Source organism: Hyperoodon ampullatus, assembly GCF_949752795.1.
Source record: "Hyperoodon ampullatus genome assembly, chromosome: 1".
Classification (NCBI taxonomy): Eukaryota; Metazoa; Chordata; class Mammalia; order Artiodactyla; family Ziphiidae; genus Hyperoodon; species Hyperoodon ampullatus.
The window spans coordinates 30367433-30386901 of NC_136914.1; the positions used below are offsets into that span (position 1 = coordinate 30367433).

The 19469-nt window shown below is 35.5% G+C and overlaps 1 protein-coding gene and 1 pseudogene across 4 annotated transcripts in view; both read left to right on the forward strand.

Annotated features, from left to right (window-relative positions):
• FSTL5 (follistatin like 5) overlaps nt 1–12180 on the forward strand; it is a gene marked incomplete at both ends in the record, with an annotated part of 543379 nt that extends 531199 nt beyond the window's left edge. For all 3 annotated transcript variants that reach the window (XM_079698612.1, XM_079698613.1, XM_079698614.1), the window contains one exon: nt 11478–12180. In XM_079698612.1, coding sequence (XP_079554738.1) covers nt 11478–12180 — 703 coding nt within the window. The remainder of the gene's footprint in view (nt 1–11477) is intronic.
• A 5343-nt stretch (nt 12181–17523) lies between these two features.
• Nucleotides 17524–19046, forward strand: LOC307057218 (securin-like; annotated as a pseudogene). The gene is made up of 2 exons: nt 17524–17533; nt 18549–19046. The product of its transcript is annotated as a securin-like (transcript).
• Nucleotides 19047–19469: the final 423 nt, after the last annotated feature.

A 19469-nucleotide genomic window follows, 5' to 3' on the forward strand; every position in this document is an offset into this window, starting at 1 on the left:
AGTGTTCTCAAGAGTCCTTCAAACAAGGAATTTATAGGCATTAATAGAGAATGAAGCATGGGAATTATATAATGCCAACCAAAGGACAGCCTGCTGGACCTGAGCAGAACCTCACCAAGCAGTTCTTGGATGAGATCACAGAATTCAGGACCAGGTTTCTAAGTTCAAGGACTAGAGGTTAGTATCTACAAGTACCCAGGGATGGTCAGAATCCCAGTAACTTACACTGCCCACCCCACTAAAATGCATAAAAGATTGAGGAAAAGAATAGAATGTGAAGTTATTGACAATGAGAATTTTAACAGGTATTTGTGAAAAGATATTAATTGAAAAATTAATTGAAAAAAAGATATTAATTGAAAAAAAAGTATTTTAGGTAGAGGCAACTGTGAGCTCAGTTATTGATCAGAAATCCTTCTGGCATGTTTGAGGTACAGTCTACAGGCCACTGCAACTCTAGAGAGAGGAGACAGGTTTGGGGAAGGAGAGTCAATTACATTTTATTCTAAGTGCGATAGAAGCCATTAAAAGTTTTGATCAGAGATGAGATCAGATGAAATCCTGATTTTCATTGAGAAAGTGTCACTGTAGTGGGTGTGGAGGTTATAGCCCCAGCGGACTGGGGTGGAAAACAGTTAGGAAACTAATATAGGAGTTCAATCCAAGGACAGATCCTTCACCACAGTGAGTCCTCAAGGACGTGGTACTAAGGACTGGTCAGTATTCAGGAACTTAATCTCTTTCCTTCAGGAGTATTTTCTTTTTTGTTTCTTATGTTTTCCCTGCTTTTCCCATTGCACTATTTTTTAACCTCTAGATTAAAGAATGCAATACAAAAATATATATGTTATAGTTAGAAAAATTATGTTTGTTTCATGTGTGTAGGCAAATACATATAATTGAGATGGAAGGACAGAGGGACTGAATAGAGAAGGTATGAAAAAAATGTGGCCAGTGCTGGAACATCAATGTGTGTCTTCAGTGCCGTTCGTTACAGGCAGCCACTGAAGTTCTTTTGCCTACTCTTCTTCTGAGGAATGATGTGTGTGCTGTGGGTTATCCTGGAAGCTCTACATGAAGTAGATTGGAATGTGATTGAGAGGAGTGTTTGAAAGAAGTTTAGGAAGCGATCTCAGGAATAATGCATGAGATGATGTGGCTCTTATGTGTAAAGCACTGTGTTACAGATACAAGGACAGCAGATACTCTGGCTCAACACCCACCTCTCAAGGAGCTGAGAAATAGAAGGAAATAAATATCTCTGCTTTATGCACTTCACTTTTTTATTGCAAGGCAGCTTGTCCTCGTGGTCACTGATGATGCTGCTTATTGTGTCCCCTACATTTGAGATGGGTTTTCCCCCTTATTCATCCAACCACTGACTTCCAACCGTTGCTTTATTTCCTTGAGAAAGACTTTCATGATCTCTATCAATCTCTGTGAACTGCCCATTTTCCAATGGAATTCCATACCTAATTATAACACTTAATACATTGTATTAAAGTAATCCATGTATTCATTAGCACACATTTAAATATTTATTTAACAAACATATGGCGATGAGTATGTGCAAGACACAGTTGTTTGTGTTACATGAATTAATCCAATCTTCACAAAAGCCCTATGAGCAGATGTTATTGCTATTCTCATTTTATAGATGAGCATTCTAGATCACTGATGGCCACACAAACAGGATGTGGTAGAATTTGAAACCAGCTTGCCTGTCACCCAGGCCTACATCATTAATCCTAGACTATAAATGCTCTAAGAATAGTGACTGTTTCACATTCAGTTATGCATTTTTAGTACCTAAGACACTTTTTGAATAGAACATAAGAAGAGGAAATCAGAAAGTTAGAAATGGATGAAAACTATTGCAGAAATTAATGTTACCAAACCAGGTTAAAGTAAACATAGGCTCATATACTTGATTGTGCTAGGCAGACATACTTCTCCATATGGCATTTCTAAATATCTGAGTGCTCAGTTCTCTGAATAAAGAAACAGTTTATACAGGCCATCCATCACTCACCCACCCATTGTAGACATTAAAGAACAACATCAAAACAAATTAACAGCTGGTACTCTGATATGCTAGATATTTAGCCCTCATAATTCAACATGCGTCTTTTTCAGTAGGTAAAAGATAAGGAATTATTTTAAAGCCAAAAGCCCTAAGTCAGCTTAAAAAACCAAATGAACAGACTGGAAAAACCTGCTGAGGGGAAAAATTGTATCTTCCTTTTTCAGGGAAATGATCTAAATTCTTGAACTGAATAAACTGATGATTGATATTTGCATTATTTGTAATTTTAAAATATTTTCTTGATGTCTTACAATTACCATTAATAATAATAGCTGTAATTTACTAAGCACCTAAATATACCAGACTTCGTTGTACATGTATTTCTGTAATCCTCACTGGTTATGCATTATTAGAATGTGTAGCAAAGAAAAGAACCAAAGCTCAGATAAAATACCTTGTTAAAAACCTCACAGGGCTTCCCTGATGGCGCAGTGGTTGAGAGTCCGCCTGCTGATGCAGGGGACACGGGTTCGTGCCCCGGTCTGGGAAGATCCCACATGCCGCAGAGCGGCTGGGCCCGTGAGCCATGGCCGCTGAGCCTGTGCGTCCGGAGCCTGTGCTCTGCAACGGGAGAGGCCACAACAGAGAGGCTCGCGTACCGAAAAAAAAAAGAAAGAAAGAAAGAAAGAAATTAGTAATTCTATATATAGTAACAAAAATCAATCAGGAGATGTAATGGAAAAAAGAATTGATTAACATTAACAACTAAAAAGATAAAATATCTATGTATACGTTCAAGAAGAGACTAATTTTTCATGATATAGCAATTAAAAATAAATCAAATAAATAGAAATACATACAGTATTCCTTTTACAAATGTTAAAATTCAATTAATTAATGTATAAATTTAATAAATCCCCTGAAAATATTAACATTTTTAAATTTGATAAGTTGATTCTAAAATGTAAGATAAAAATACTAATCATGTTTTAACTTGATAAACTGCAAAGTTTATGGAACACCACACATAAAAAAAGTAGCCAAAAAATTTTGAGAAAAAATTGTGAAAGATTCATTTTCTTGGGTATTTATAGGACCAATAAATAAAATAGTGCAAAACTTATATGTGAAGAGAAATGCTGGTGAAGTAAATAGAACATTCAGGCATAGACTAAATGCATGTCAGCCAACAAGCGGCATTCCAAATCAGTGGGAAGTGATGGACTATTCAATAACTTGTGTACTAATAGATAGCTATGTCAAGAAAAACAACAACATTTGAACCATTACCGTATATAGTATATTGTTATAATAATGGTCTCCAGTGAATAGTCTCCCAGTATCAATGGTTTTGGGTAATCCCCTGAAACGTTGACTCTAGGCTTGGCTATATCATTTCTTAATGTCAGTGGGACTGGAGGTTGCTGGAGGTTGCATGCAGAAGGTGGGACCAGAGTGTATTATCCCCACTACCCACCCCCAGCACCTTGTCTGCTGATTTCTAGGAAACCAGATGTTTCTTAAAATGGAAAGTCCCAGATCCTCACAAGACATACTTCCACACCTGACTCCTTCTTCCTTCCAGGACACAGCAGTGACAACAGCCTTACTGTTGCTCTCCACACATTACTGCACTATCACTTGTAGTCAATTTACATTGCTTTATAAACAGTCTCTTTGATTTATTGTAATTAGAATTTGCACTTTTCCTTCTGGGATCCAGACTGAAATGAGCTCTCTCTTCCACTGAAAGCCTAGCATAACAAAAGTGAGTAGCTGTAGCAAATTAGTAGTTGTAACCCATCTTTTCTTTGAAGAGTTTCCCCATATAGTCTTTGCAAGTCAAGGCACATAATTATAAGCACCCCAGTACTTGACATAATTACCTTAAGGATAGAAACCATTTATTTCCTCTCCATTTCCTCCCTAAGGTTTTATGAAGTGTACTGCACACAGTAGGTTGTGAATTACTACTGAATGTGATCACATAGCCTCTAGAACCCAAATCATGCCTAACCTGGTTCCTCAGGGAACCTGTTTTTCACTTCCTTTTCTGTCTTACAGGTACACAATGGACACTTGGGTAATATTTTTTGATTGATTAATAAGATTCTAATTTGTTCATGTCTTTGTTTTATCTCCCTTTTCTCTTCCCACCTCTGTGCTCACAAATTATTTCTCACTCTTCTAATTACTAACTCCACTTCTGTTATGTCACCTCTGATCCATTTACCAACTCTTACATGAAACACATCCTCTTCAGAAGAACAGGTAAGCTCAGGGAAACTGCTATTTTCAGATTTTCATGTTGTTTTCCAAAAAAAGTTAGGGAGAGCAACCAATCTTTTAAAATGCCATCTTAATGCATAGTTGTCATGTTTTTCCTTAAGCTGTTAAGCTCTTCAGAAAAAAAGTGGAGGGCTTTGGTATTTGAAATACGGTCTGTAGTCCAAGTGGTGTGCACAGAATTCTTAATAAATCTGTTTTATTTTTTTTTCTGTATGCCCTGGTTACTCACTAGAAGTGATAGAACTTTAGACACTATATTAATTCTGTCAAGCGGTTAGACATCCTGAATATAATAAAATTAAGTTATGTATTTATGTCTCAGTTTTTCCGAGAAGAATCAAACTGCTTACACAACAGAAAAATAAGATACCAGAGAAGGAAGACAACAGGGGATTTAGTGATCAGTAATACATTCTACTTCATTTTTTAAGAAAAAAAATTAAAAATGAAAGTAGGGAAGAAGTAATGTAGCTAAAATCTTTAATACAGAATTCACACAATATACTTATAACAGTCAGGAAGGAGGGCATCCTGGTGTTCATTTCAGCTTTTCAACCTGTGTGTTGAAAACAGAAAACTTCAAAGTATTATCATTACTCAAACACATCTAAGGATTAGGCCAATTCAGAAACCGTCCTTGCTCTTGTTATAAATCTTTACTAAATATGTCAATTCAACTTCTTCTGTGCTTCACCTCTTTTGAATGTGAATGTGACCACTCTTTAGGAGCAGGTGTATTTTACTGAGCTGTTTATGTGAAATTCAGATGAAAACTAAATCCTCTGGTACTTGAGTAGGAACAGCATTCAATCTTTTCTTACAAGGGTCAGTCTGGGATAATAGAAAACAACTAAATATAAAGGAATTCACAAACAAGTGAATGATGGCTCATGTCAGATTTATGGTTTGTGTCCATGAAAACTCTGTGCTACCTGTAACACATTGGGGGATATTTCAACAGCATATTGTGTGTGGAGGTTTATATATTAATTGCAAGGAGAGGAGATTATCATTTTAGTTTCTTATCTGTTAAGCATTTATTACCTTCCAGTTGGAAAAACAGGATACTTATCATCCAGTTAGGGAAACAAGGTATTAATAATCCTGCTCATCACTTTTTATGAAGTACTAATTATTTACTTGATCCTATGTTTTGGATTTAGATTTTCACAAGTAAAATCTCAATACAACAAATTCCTATGGCTGTTCAAATTTTCTTGTTCTGAGATTTTATTTCAAAGAATATGCTTTCTACAATTGAGACATCAGAAAAGTTTGGGGAAATTCTTTTATTTAAATGTGGATTGCAGCAACTCTTTTTTTTTTTTTTTTTTTTTTTTACTTAATAAGGCATAGTGTCTGGCAAAACCAATACTAAGATACACCCAATCTTCACTTACTGCTTTCCATTTGCATCCATTTATATACATGGAAAGACTAGTTTTAAAATCTGGGGAGGTGCAGATGACAGAGTTTGAGGTAAGAGATCATACAGGAATGGAGAGGGAGCATCAGAAACATTTCCCAGGGAGAAAACCATAATTCAAAAAGATACATGCACCCCAGTGTTCATTGCAGCACTATTTACAATAGCCAGGACATGGAAGCAACATAAATGTCCATCAACAGAGGAATGGATAAAGAAGATGTGGTACATTTATACAATGGAATATTACTTAGCCATAAAAAAGAACAAAATAATGCCATTTGCAGAAACATGGATGGACCTAGAGATTGTCATACTGAGTGAAGTAAGTCAGACAGAGAAAGACAAATATCATATGATATCACTTATATGTGGAATCTAAAAAAAGGGGTACAAATGAACTTATTTACAAAACAGAAATAGAGGCACAGATGTAAAAAATACACTTATGGTCAGGGAGGAAAGCGGAGAGGGATAAACTGGGAGATTGGGATTAATATATACACACTACTATATAAAAAATAAAAAAACTAATAAGGACCCACTGTATAGCATAGGGGACTCTACTCAATACTCTGTAATGGCCTATGTGTGAAAAGAATAAAAAAAAAAAAAAAAGAGCAGATATATGTATATGTATAACTGATTCAGTTTGCTGTGCACCTGAAACAAACACAACACTGTAAGTCAACTATACTCCAATAAAAACTTAAAAAGAAACACTTCCTAGCTTGTAGGATGGGGACTGGTCCTTAGTGGTTAAGTATTAGAAGTCACCTTTAATGAGAACTGTCCAGGTGGGGATCTGTGAGGACTCTGGGGAGAGACAGTCCTATATTATGATTCAGGAGATAAAATAATTGTTTTTCTGCAAATCTTTGGAGCATCTTTCACTCTAAGCTTTGAGATATCACTACTCTTGGCACTGACCATGGCAAATTAATACAGGTCATTAATTACAATTATGAGATTCCTTCAGTAGCATCTCAGGTCATGGATTTGAAAGCAGGACAGGAGCAGAATATCACTGCAGATGCTGTGTGGTGAGTGACTTAAAAGCTGCTTTGTGAGATTCTCTTTGGGGGCTGTGTAGTGAAAGATATGGGGAAGTCATTCATTACTCAAATGCAAGAACTGTAGCCTGGTCTTGTGGGATGTGGAGGTCATGGCACAGTTAATCTTTATTATGCTTCATGATGTTTCAGTCATGTTTCTCTCTAAGTATCTGTTCTTTTCCCCCTCTCTGCCAAATCACTTCCCTTGCAACGCTCCTGAATTGCCATGACATACACTCTGACTGCACCTCTCCATGTCTTTAGAGATCCAGGTCCTAAAGTCAGCCACAAAATTTTCTGTTACTTTTAGTGAAAGTCCTTGAGTAAGACAGGTATCGATTCCAAATCCCATCATTTGTGCAGAATTCAAAGTCACCCAGTACTCCATGGCCACCGGCTCCACACCCTCCCTAGGAACTGAAACAGCATCTCTAAGGGATGATGGAGTGAGCTCGGCTGCCCTTGTTCCTAACATGAGCAATTTGGTGATTGGGCAAGGTGCGCACTGGACATAGATCCTGTTGACACAAGTGAAAGCAAGAATAAAAAGGTGAATTTCTATTATCAAAATGACCGCTGTTGGGCTTCCCTGGTGGCTCAGTGGTTGACAATCTCCCTGCCAATTCAGGGGACACGGGTTCGAGCCCTGGTCTGGGAAGATCCCACATGCCACGGAGCAACTAGGCCCGTGCACCACAACTACTGAGCCTGTGCGTCTGGATCCTGTGCTCCACAACAAGAGAGGTCGCGATAGTGAGAGGCCCGTGCACCGCGATGAAGAGTGGCCCCCGCTTGCCCCAACTAGAGAAAGCCCTCACACAGAAACAAAGACCCAACACAGCCAAAAATTAATTAATTAATTAATTAATTTTTTAAAAAGTGACCGCTGTTGAATTCACAAATGGATAAATCTCATCACATTTGGGTAATACCGTATGCTTATTTTTAATGTGGGAATACTGGCTATACAAAAAAAATTAATCATTTGTTTTTGTTTTTCCATCCATGGATTATAATAGTCTGTTGTCCCATAGGAAATATTATATTTGATACATAATGGGAAAATGATGCTACTTAACGTATAAAGCATGGACAACTTCTATTTGTCGAGAATATACTATTTTACTGGTAATAAACACTCATTTATTCTCATTCTCAAAACAAGGTACTTTTATCCTCTTCCTGCTGGTGAGGAAACTGAAACTCATGGAAGTCAAGGACTTTATATGAGTCAAGGACTTTATATGAGGTCACATATCTATTATATTGAAAAACTGGGTCATGAAACTAAATCAGCTCAGATTGAAAACACTTACTTCATCCAAACAAGTTCTCTGAATGTGAATCACCTCATGATCTCACTTTAAAGCATAAAAACAGTAATTAAAGTTGAATCTTTTTATAAAATTTATAATGAACTAGATTGATTAAACACTCAGAAAAAAATAATTTGGTAAAGAAAAGAAGGCTCTCACTCGCCTCACCAAATCTGGCAACAAATCCACACAATGCCATGCCGAGAGTTTACAATTTCCTAGTGACTTTATTTCCCAAATACACGAAGTCGTTTCAAGAATAAGTTTTAACTCTCTCATTTCTCATAGTCTGCAACTTCCTACATACATTCTGACAAATATTAGACAAACTATGTTGGGCCTAGTGCTACGCAGGATTTTATTATACTAAACAGGCATGAAAGTTGAGAGCCTTGTAAATATTAATCACAGACTAATGAACAGTGGGAGACTTCAGAATATCAATCTGTACTGGGGGAAATTTTGAATTAGAGACACCACTTCTTACCTATAAATCAGTAGTGAAAAATTGAAGGCTTTCTCAATGCATCTGCTTATGTAGCTAGATCTCTAGTCCTAAAGGAGCATACAGTATGGATGCCAAAGGGATGTAATTTTATTGCCCCACATGGGGCTTTTGCATTTTTAATGGAACCATTTTTTAAAAATTGTATTTACCTCCAAATGAGGCTGGATTGTATCACAGGAAACTTGAGTGCATTCTTCAGTATGGGAGTTAAACTAGTTCATGAGTGGTTAGAGCTTGTCTCCTTCTTCCTCTTTAGCATTCAAAGACCATTGTCTAAAGGGAGCAGAAGATCCCAGGTTAAGAGGAGAATTGAAATGCCAAGACTTGACTGGTTTATGGCTTTTATTAAATGTGCAAATGACTGCTTTTGCCTCTGGCCATTTATACCATATATAACAAAAAAAAAGACAGTATCTTCCATCATAATTAACAATTCCATAAATGACACCAGACACAATGATACATCTCCACACTTACATGTCCTTAATGACTGTCAATGAATGGAAGTACATCCCTTTCCAGTAGCCCAAGTTCATTATTTATTAAGACAAGTATGACAGTAGGTAGTGATAATTAGGATTTTATGATATTTTTGATGCCAATAACACAAAAATAATGAGACTCAGTTTTCAGTTTGAGGGCTTTTTGTTTGTTTGTTTGCTTATTCTTTAACATTCAGGTAGTATTTAAAACCTGCACTAGGTATTCATGTTTTAATGGGAGAATTTAGAAGTGATTGTTAAAAAGTTCTCTTCATACCATTGTAATCAGGACTGAAATTGTATCCTGAATAGGTATAGTATGAGCTTTGTTTACTGAAAGGACACAAGCACAGTTATCAGGGACACAAGAAAAAATAAAGATCCCGTAAGTCAACCAGGAAGGGTGCATGTCATTTTGAAATACAATACAAGTATTACTTTCAAAATGATTACTTTATTCCATTTCAAATATATATATATATATATATATATAAAGTAATAGTTACTAAGTAATAGTATTGCAGAATACTAAAATTAAGCATTAATCACTAACAGTTTTTCAATTCACTCAAAATTTCTAGACTCATTGAAAGCAGGGCAAGTTATGTTCACCTCCAATATATTCCCAGTTCTTTGGGTTGAGTGGTTGTTCAGTAAATATTTAAGATATCTTTTTAAAGGAGTAGGTATACATGGTAGATTTTATTTTGTATAGAAGAATTTGTACTCTCTCTGGTGACAGCAGTCTCTTCACAAATGTTCAAATATATCTAAAGTTATAATATAGTTTCCTAAGTCTATGTAATGTAATAACATAGAATGAGTTGCAGTCTTATGTCTATTTTAGTAAAATGTTTGTGCTTATGTACTTCATGCCTTACATAATACAAGACTGATTCTTTGAAAACATTCACCTTATTTTTTCTATGATATTAAAGATCTGTGTTTATTTATATTTTGAGTTTGCCATGTGATTATATTAAAAATTTTAAGGATTATTACACTGAATGCACCATATTTCTGTATTATGTGTGGAAATGGTAATTTTTTTTTACAAAAATTAAACTTTGTGTAAGAATTAGTATAGTGAAAATGAATTGCACAGGTGACAATAAAAATGACTCTTTATAGTGTGTTTTGTTTTGCTTTGTTTTAATACTCACAGTAAAGTCATCTTAATTTCTATTCATTTAGGAGTACAGTCAATGTAACATAACAATACTTTTCTGATCTTTATTTTTAAGGAATTTTTGGAAATATTAGGACGTGTTTTAATCAATATTATTAACAAAAACAAAATAAATGTCCTTTACAATTCTGTTGTCCAATGTGCATTTTGGATATAATTGTGTATAGTAGTTTCTATCTCATTTTATCTTATTTAACCTACTTATTTTTGCTAGGAAGCCACTGATGTTATAGGTCAGTATTTCAAAATGTATTTATACCCTGCAAAAAACCAAACAAACAAAAAAACCCACAAAATATATTTACCCTCGTCACAGGGACTTTTGATAATTTACAGCTAGCATTCAGGACCAAAAGCACTGAAGTTATCAAAGAGGTCAACAAAACATATTTTAAAATATATTTATTTTTTTAATTGAATTTAATAGAAAAATGCTATAAATCTCCAAAGTTCATCATTGTTCAATGTAAAATAACCGATACAATGCAGGTGTATCATTAAAAATTATAATAGTATTTTCTTGGCAAGGATGAAAAATTTAACTTGTATTTGAAATTTATAATAAAATAAACGTTAAAAGCATAAAGGTAGTTAATCAAGATGATCCTAAAATGTAATAAATAGAAGGAAAATAGTTTTATACCCCTCCCGAAAAATAATCTACACCTATTAGGGTAGAGAGGCAGCTTAAAATGAGAAAAATGGGGATAATTATCTAAATAGTGATGACTGTCAGATTTATTTGAAGGTCATAAACAATATAAGAAGTAAATGAAGTGAGTGAAAGTGATATATACTCAAGGCTTTTATTCTTGCTGGCTTTCTAGCAGTAAACAAAGTTGATTCAATATCAGTAGGTTTAGAGACATGCAAAATAATGTTTACTTTTTGACCCTCTAGAGTAAAAATAAGATGTGTTGTTCCAATTAACTAGATATATCACTTTTAATTATTTTGCTTTCTACAGCATGAGCTATAACTGTTCGGCTGTAATGAAAGGATGACCTAGAGAAAAGAGGAGGGCAGCAAGATTTAAAGTTAATTCTAACACCATTGGGCCACCAGTTGCTGCATAGCCTGACAATTCATGCCTGGGCTGTGATGGCCCTTTCCACCTGCCCACAGTGCATTTTCTTCTGGTGACCACCCCAGAGTTTCCTGTCTAACTTTGGTTTCATCCTTGCAGGTTTGGATTTATTCTTCATAAAGATGAAGCTGTACTACAAAAGATTGATCTTGAAACCATGTCATACGTCAAGACCATTAACTTGAAGGACTATAAGTGTGTCCCTCAGTCGCTGGCGTATACACACTTGGGAGGATATTATTTTGTTGGCTGTAAACCCAATGGCACTGGGGCGGTTCCACCACAGCTCTTAGTAGACAGTGTAACTGACTCGGTCATTGGGTTCAACAGTGATGTGACAGGCACTCCGTATGTCTCTCCAGACGGACACTATGTCATCAGCATCAGTGACGTGAAAGGTCTTGTGAGGGTCCAGTACATCACCATCCAAGGAGAAATACAAGAGGCTTTTGATATTCACACAAACCTGCACATATCTGACGTGGCCTTTCAGCCATCCTTTACGGAAGCCCATCAGTACAACATCTACGGTAGTTCAAGCACACAGACTGATGTGCTCTTTGCGGAGCTCGCCTCTGGGAAGGTGAAGATGATAAAGAGTCTTAAGGAACCACTCAAGGCAGAGGAATGGCCTTGGAACCGGAAGAACAGGCAAATCCAGGACAGTGGCTTGTTTGGTCAATATCTGATGACCCCTTCCAAGGACTCTCTCTTTATACTAGATGGACGACTCAATAAGTTAAACTGTGAGATCACTGAAGTTGAGCAAGGAAATACAGTCGTCTGGGTTGGAGATGCCTAGGAGCCCTATTAAACAATGATTAAAGGAAGAGTTTTCCAGTACACTGCACTTAATCCATGGTTTAAATTTACAACTTACATTGCTTAACTTTTCAAGTTTGTATCCTAGGCAAACATAAGTTACTTGGGTGGCCCAAATAAAATAGATTTTTTTCTTTTTTTGGCAAAGAAATACACAATTAGTAATATTGGTTGATTAGAAATATTTAACACAATATTTAATGAGAAGCTATTATACATCAATTACAAGAATCAGATCTATAGTTATGTTTTAAGCCAATAAAATAGGAATTTAAATACTTACAAATAACTCAACTGCAGGGAATTTGAAATGATTTTAAGCATCATTTCATTTTGAGGGTGATTTATCTATTTTTCTCTCTGTCCTTTTGGTATGCTTACATCAGAAATAAAAGGTGTTATGGAAGCTTAAAATTCTTAATTCAAAATATTCTGTCCCATCCACTGTTTATAATCTTTTGTGCCTTGAAGGGAATGTCACAAGAAGAAAAGGAAGGCTAAAAGCTGCATACTGACCGCCCACATCACTGCAAATTTCTTGTCATTTAAAAGAGAAAAGTTGAATATCTCTTGCAACAAGCCCAGTCTTCAGCCATTTGTCTAACCCTCAATGAAATGTCGTTTGAAGGCATAAGTTGGCCTAAGGTTGTACACAGGTGACAAACTCTGACACTCACTGTATAATCTGCAGCATGCTATGGAAAATGGGGAGGAAAAGAGGAAAATAATTATGGTGAAATGTTTGCAATGTATTCTCAACTCATTTCGCTTTCAATCACTAGAGTGCATTATATTTTTAATGCAAGTTTGTCTGGGATGTCAACTCCTTCAAATGTCTATTATTAGTGGAATAGAGTTTTTCTTTTCATGTAGTCCAGTGTTGCATCAGCAGGAACTTCCATTTCTAAAACAGAAGCATTATTTGTGTCTGCTTAGAGTAAACCACATGTCGGGAAATTAATAACAGGGAGAGAAAACTGGCTAGAGAACTGATGAGTATTAGTGGTTTAGGAGAATTAGTAACCGAAATTGGGAATTAGGGGATAGCACCACAGTGGTGAGGAAAGATGTACTTCTCCATTGCCTTTGCTATTTAAATGTAACCCATCACAGGACTTCATTCCTTAATAACTTTCCTAAATGACTTCTGTTTGACTCCTACAGAATCCTTAAACAACTCTCTCACTATGTGCCGTAGTTTGAAACCTGACTAATCCTCTTATTTGAGACACTGCATAGAGGTAAAAATTATTGCTTTTCTTTTTCAGGGCAACGAAAAGGCTGGTAGAAGTGGATTAAAACTAGCAAGTTGGTTTATTAAAATAAGCAGATAATTATCCAGGCTTAAAGTAATAGCTTACATGTTTGGAGAATCTTTTTACTTATTTTTGCTTTATTGTTGCTAAAAATGCTAATGAGCTGTTGAAATGACCTCCATTTCCTGAAGGTAATCCAATAAGGTCTTTTTTAAATACAAATTTTACTCAAGTTTAAATTGTGTAAAACTGCTTAGAAACCTGAAATTTTATAGTGTGTAATATCTTATGTGTATATAGCATCCTGAACTGTGTGATACAGTAGATTACTTCTTAGCTTAAGGAAGCATTATGGGAGGTAGATTTAATAAACAACAGAAATCAGCTTATGTTTCTACTTATCTGTTTTCCTTTTTAGCAATTTTCTCCTTTGTGATCATGAACCACATAAAGTGTCTGTGACCTAATGATTTAATGTTAAGTCTGTCTCATATATCCTTCTTTGGTAGCCTACACCATGTGGATGCCCTGTCTGTAGACATTGCTTGATAAAAGGAGAATAAACCTCTTACATTTTAATTCTTGAGAGTTCAGTCAGTGTTTTAATGTAAATACCCATGTTTTGTTTTGTTTTCCTCCCTGTACTTCAAACATAGTCTGCTGTTCTGCATTATTTTTAAAGTGATGGGTTGGGGTAGAGGGCAGGTAAAGTGAGACCAATCAAGGAATGACAATTTAGCTTTATTATATCAATTCTAAGTTGCTCTATGCCTTCATATTCATGTGTAAAGCAAGATATTTATCCTTTTAAGGTGTCTATGTCTTTAGAATCCCTTCTTGTGTATTAAAGAAATGAGTATCAGAATGGAACATAAAAGTAGACTCAAATCCTTTCCTTTCAACATCCTTACACTTTCAACCACACAAATACTGAGCCTTCTTTTTTAACAATGAAATATTTAAAATATTGACATTTGTGATTCTTTTAAAAAAGAAGGAAATGCAATAATATAATATTTTCTAAAGTAGATAATTCTTTCTTCAACAGAATAAGAGCTGGCATACAGGGCATCAGCATTATTCTATACACATCTTGATAAAAGTGTGTTGAAAATAATGATCTCATCAATAATGTGGGTATGTGTAAAAACTGAACGTTAAGAAAAACCAAGATAAAAATGATAAGGCCATCGCTCTAAAAAGAAGCTATAACTTCAAAGAGTAGATTTTTAATAGGCAAGAGAAAATAGTGAAGTGATAGCAAAAAATAATAATAATCTGATTTTCTTCCAAATTATCTGGTGATAATTTTATAATAGCAATGAAGGGCATGAAGTAAGAAAAGGTGTGAAACCAAGAACAGAAATAGGATGTGGAGAGGTCCTTGAACAAAACTGACTAGAAAAAGTAAATATTTATGTAAAGAAGGTGATACCCATAACTCAAGAAAAACGGGTTATGATCAGATTTTAGAGGGAGGGAAGTGAAGAATGAAACGAATTTAAAGAGTTTAGACTTAATCCAGACAGTAGGAACTCAGCAATAATTTTTAAAAAGAGAAATAACAGTGAAAACAACACTTTCAACATTCATTATTTTCTAATGGAATGAAGATTTGACTGAAGGGAAATTAGGGAAAGAGGTATCATTTGGGAGGCTACTGCAAAAAAATGTAAGTTTGTGATCTTTAATATATGACAATTAAATTGAAAGTATATATTACAAGACAGGGCGTGTTAAGGAACCAGACTTGAGATGGCAACTGAATAAGTGTGTATGATAAAAAGAAACAAATCAGCAGGTCTCAAATAGGACATCAGTGGTAAAAATAAGAAAGTCATGAAAGAGAAGCAGATTTGGGTGTGAGAAGGAGGATTTAGATAAAAGACAAATTAAATAACACTGGACATGGAATATATTTCCAGAGTAGTGTCATCATGTTTATGTAGCAAACCAATACAATTTTCAGGCATTATTCCAACTCCTGTTTAATGATATAAAAGTAAAGTAAAAGCACTTTTTAAAAAGTGCAATTTTAGAACCTTATCACCTTTAAAACTCCCACACAAAAGTTCTTCACAGGGTTTTCTTTTAAAAAATAAGTGAACTTGACTGGATTTTACATTAAGTATTATAGATTTTACATGATGAAACGATATGTTTAATCATATCTGACAGCTTGTCCTATTATGTATATTTTAAAAGTGAGAAAAAAATTAAGAACAATATGGCTATCATGAAAATTAATACAATTCTAAAATAGTATGAAAATGTACACCCCAATGTTACAACCTTACGAACTCATAAGGGGCCACTTCTAATTTCACTTATCCATACATCTACCATTTAGCAGTTCCTGTGTGAATGGGTAAAGAGAAAAAAAGCAGCACCTTATCAAAAGCCTATTTTCACTTTTCTTCCAAACACACTCTAATATCATTTATCTCCCCTTGGAATCTTCATGCACAGAAATATGTTCTGAAAATCATGCTATAGAAATTCACGATTGTAGACTTGAGTCACGGTAACCTTCCCCATCCTCTGAGAAGACTAAATCTTAACATATGAGAGTGATTTGTTAGTCCGTATTTTTTTTTTTTTTTTTTTTTTTTTTTTTTTTTTTGCGATACGCAGGCCTCTCACTCTTGTGGCCTCTCCTGCTGCGGAACACAGGCTCCGGACGCGCAGGCTCAGCGGCCATGGCTCACAGGCCATGTCTCTTCAGACGGCTGCTTGCCAGTGAGATTTTCTGAATACCCTATTTAAAATTTCCAGAATGTGGCTATCACGTTTGTTGATATTCATTTCCATAATTGAATTGATATCTAATATGCTATACAATTTATTTTCTGTTTATTATCTATGTAACCCTATCTGACACATACACATTATGCAACCAAATGAGAGCAAGGAGAGCAAACCACAAAGGACTTGTATGTGGTGGGCAAATATTAGGCAGTAACTAAACATATGGGAGATGATTGGATTACTAGTTTAATTGGACTCACACTAGTTTTTGGTCTCTGTAGAGCTTATGTTTAACTTCCTGAGAATCTCAAATCATTCTGGCAAAAATGTATGCCTTGAATGTTATTAAACTGTGATAACTGAAAGGAACACTAGTCAGGCAGGTGTTTTCTATTTAATATTCTCTAATTCTCTAAAGTATTAGAGTTAATAGACATAATGAACATTTGGATAGATAGTGTCTTTTAAACATTTGCCATCTCAAATTAAATGTAATTGGTTTTGTAAACATGATGTTTGTTATGTTAAAGATTAACCCCTTTCATATATAATTAAACTCTAAATTAATATACATTATATTTTAGTTGTTTATAAAGGCAGATTGTCCATTTTATATTAACCTTGTCCCAAGAAGCATGTTTATATGAAATAAATAAAAGATGTTGCATCTATAGTATCCCCCCAAAATATCAGTGTATTTGGGGATAATCTATATGTATGTTTTGAGATTAATTCATCAAATCAGAAGTATACCATTCATTGCTGAAAATATCTACAACTTTATTTAAATATCTATTAACTGTGTGATGAATTTATGCTTACCCCAACATCCAACATGAAATAATATGCCTTTGATTTATCTTATTCGTAGGTATTGTGCATAAATTTTTCACTATGTTACCAACTATATTCAACGTCTCCTTCCATTATTAGCTCAGTTTCTAATTTTGTTAATATTAGTTATAATTATTTGGACTGAGTACCATCATCCTAAAAAGTTACACTGTTTAAAGAAAATTATAATAGAAAAATAAATACATGTACTTATTATACTTGAAATGCTGAAGTATGTTATTTAGAAATTGTATTTTTGAATTCTCTCAGAAAATGTCTAGGCTCAATTTTTGTTCTTTAAAATATGTACTGCTTTAAACCCTCCTAGGATTTTTTTTTCATAAGACCTATTATTACTATGTATTCTTTTAACTTGTAAAAGCTGTCAAATTATGTTGAATAGTCAAAGTCTAGGAGAAATACACATAACACAGGGGACTGTGGGAAAAGTTATATTATGGGAAGTGTGTAGAATATATCTAGGTATGAGGGACAGTAACATATAGACCTTACGGTAAGCACATTTAAATTTCAGAGATTAATATCATTGGAAAAGATCTTAAATAAGCATTATTGAGAATGAGATAGGTATTCATTTGATTCATAAAAGAACTGGGTTTCAGTATAAGGTGGTATTAGAAGAGCCTCTGATAAGTCCTACTGGGTTTTTGAGTATATAGATATTATATTGGGCCAGAAAAATATTCTTTAGATGAAAAGTAATTTCTTCTTTGCTACTGGCTGCAAGTAGAGACTAAACTCTTGACCATGCTGGACAAAATTACTATACAACATAAGTTACATATTATAAAATGGATATTGTCTGATATATTGAACAAAAGAACTGAATGTCCATAGGAGCCCGCTCATAGGGCAGAGAATCTACCCTAATCTAGACAAGCTGAAAATACTGGGACCTTGATCAATGCTGGCCCAACTTACTTGCAAGTTGGAGTTTCAGGCAAGGAGAAAAAAATCAAGAACACTAGAGACCATACCACCAGCCTAATGTCACTTCAAGAAAGGTGAGTTACTGTCCCCACCCCCAGTTCCAGAGAGTAACCACATATTTCGCACACGAGGAGAAGGAGGCCATAAGAACAGATATAACTCCAAAATCACCCACAAAAGAACTGACTTTGTTTGAAACAGAGTGTGAGGAAATTGAGGTTAAAGAGCACTCTTAAAAACAATGAAGATATGGGCTTCCCTGGTGGCACAGTGGTTGAGAGTCTGCCTGCCGATGCAGGGGACACGGGTTCGTGCCCTGGTCCGGGAAGATCCCACATGCCACGGAGCGGCTGGACCCGTGAGCCATGGCCGCTGAGCCTGCGCGTCCGGAGCCTGTGCTCCACAATGGGAGAGGCCACAACAGTGAGAGGCCCACGTACCAGAAAAAATAATAATAATAATAATGAAGTTGTGAATTGTAAGCAATTTAGTGAGGGCTGGTAGCCCCACTTACAACTTACAAGGTGAAGCTGGGGTCTGGGTCTTCAGTAAACTTTAGATGGGAGACTTCAGGTTTCCACACCACATGTTGGCAACATATTTGATGCTCCATGACGTTACCTAAAGCTGCAAGAAAGGCTTTGGGAATGGTCAACAAGCCTACAGAAAAGTCAGTAAAGACTAATGGATCCCTCAAACACAAATAGACAAACTTCTCTCCCAAAAAGATGACTGAGAAGATCATTAAAGCAAAAAACTCCTTTCCTACCTCAAATGACACTTATCTAGAAACAAAAATTATTTCCCTTCAATCCACTAGATTTTGAGAGTTTTGACCTGCCTGAAGAGCACCAGATCACATACCTCCCCTTGAATGGAGTTCCTCTCATGACCCTCAGTGAGACAAGGGAACTTGAAAAGCTGTTACACCTGGACCCCTTCACCTCTGAAGATGCCTCCTCCACCATGGATGCCTCATCTGTTGCAGTCTCCCTCAGGCATTCTGTTGACCCTGGATGTTGAATTGCCAGCAGTTTGCTATAACTTAGATATTTAAATTTCTTAGCACTTTATAGTTTGTTGGTATGTATTAATAGTTTGTATTAATAAAGAAATTCTTTGTTTAACAGACTCTTCCTAAAAAAAAAAGTTTACAAGGTAAATTGTAGGCCAATAAGCTTACTAGAGAGAATCAGAGAAAGGCACAGCTAAGAAGAGCCCTCCTGGTTTCAGAGCAAATCGCAAAGATGAACATAAGAAACTGCCTCTGCAAAAAACCCTGAATGTAATTAGAGCAGACTTTTGAGCAAGTTGCCCCCAGGGTTTGTTGAAACAATAGAGGATGTGGCGAAGGGTAAGGGTAAGCTGGGACAAAGTGAGAGAGTGGCATGGACATATATACACTATCAAACGTAAAATAGATAGCTAGTGGGAAACAGCCACATAGCACAGGGAGATCAGCTCGGTGCTTTGTGACCAC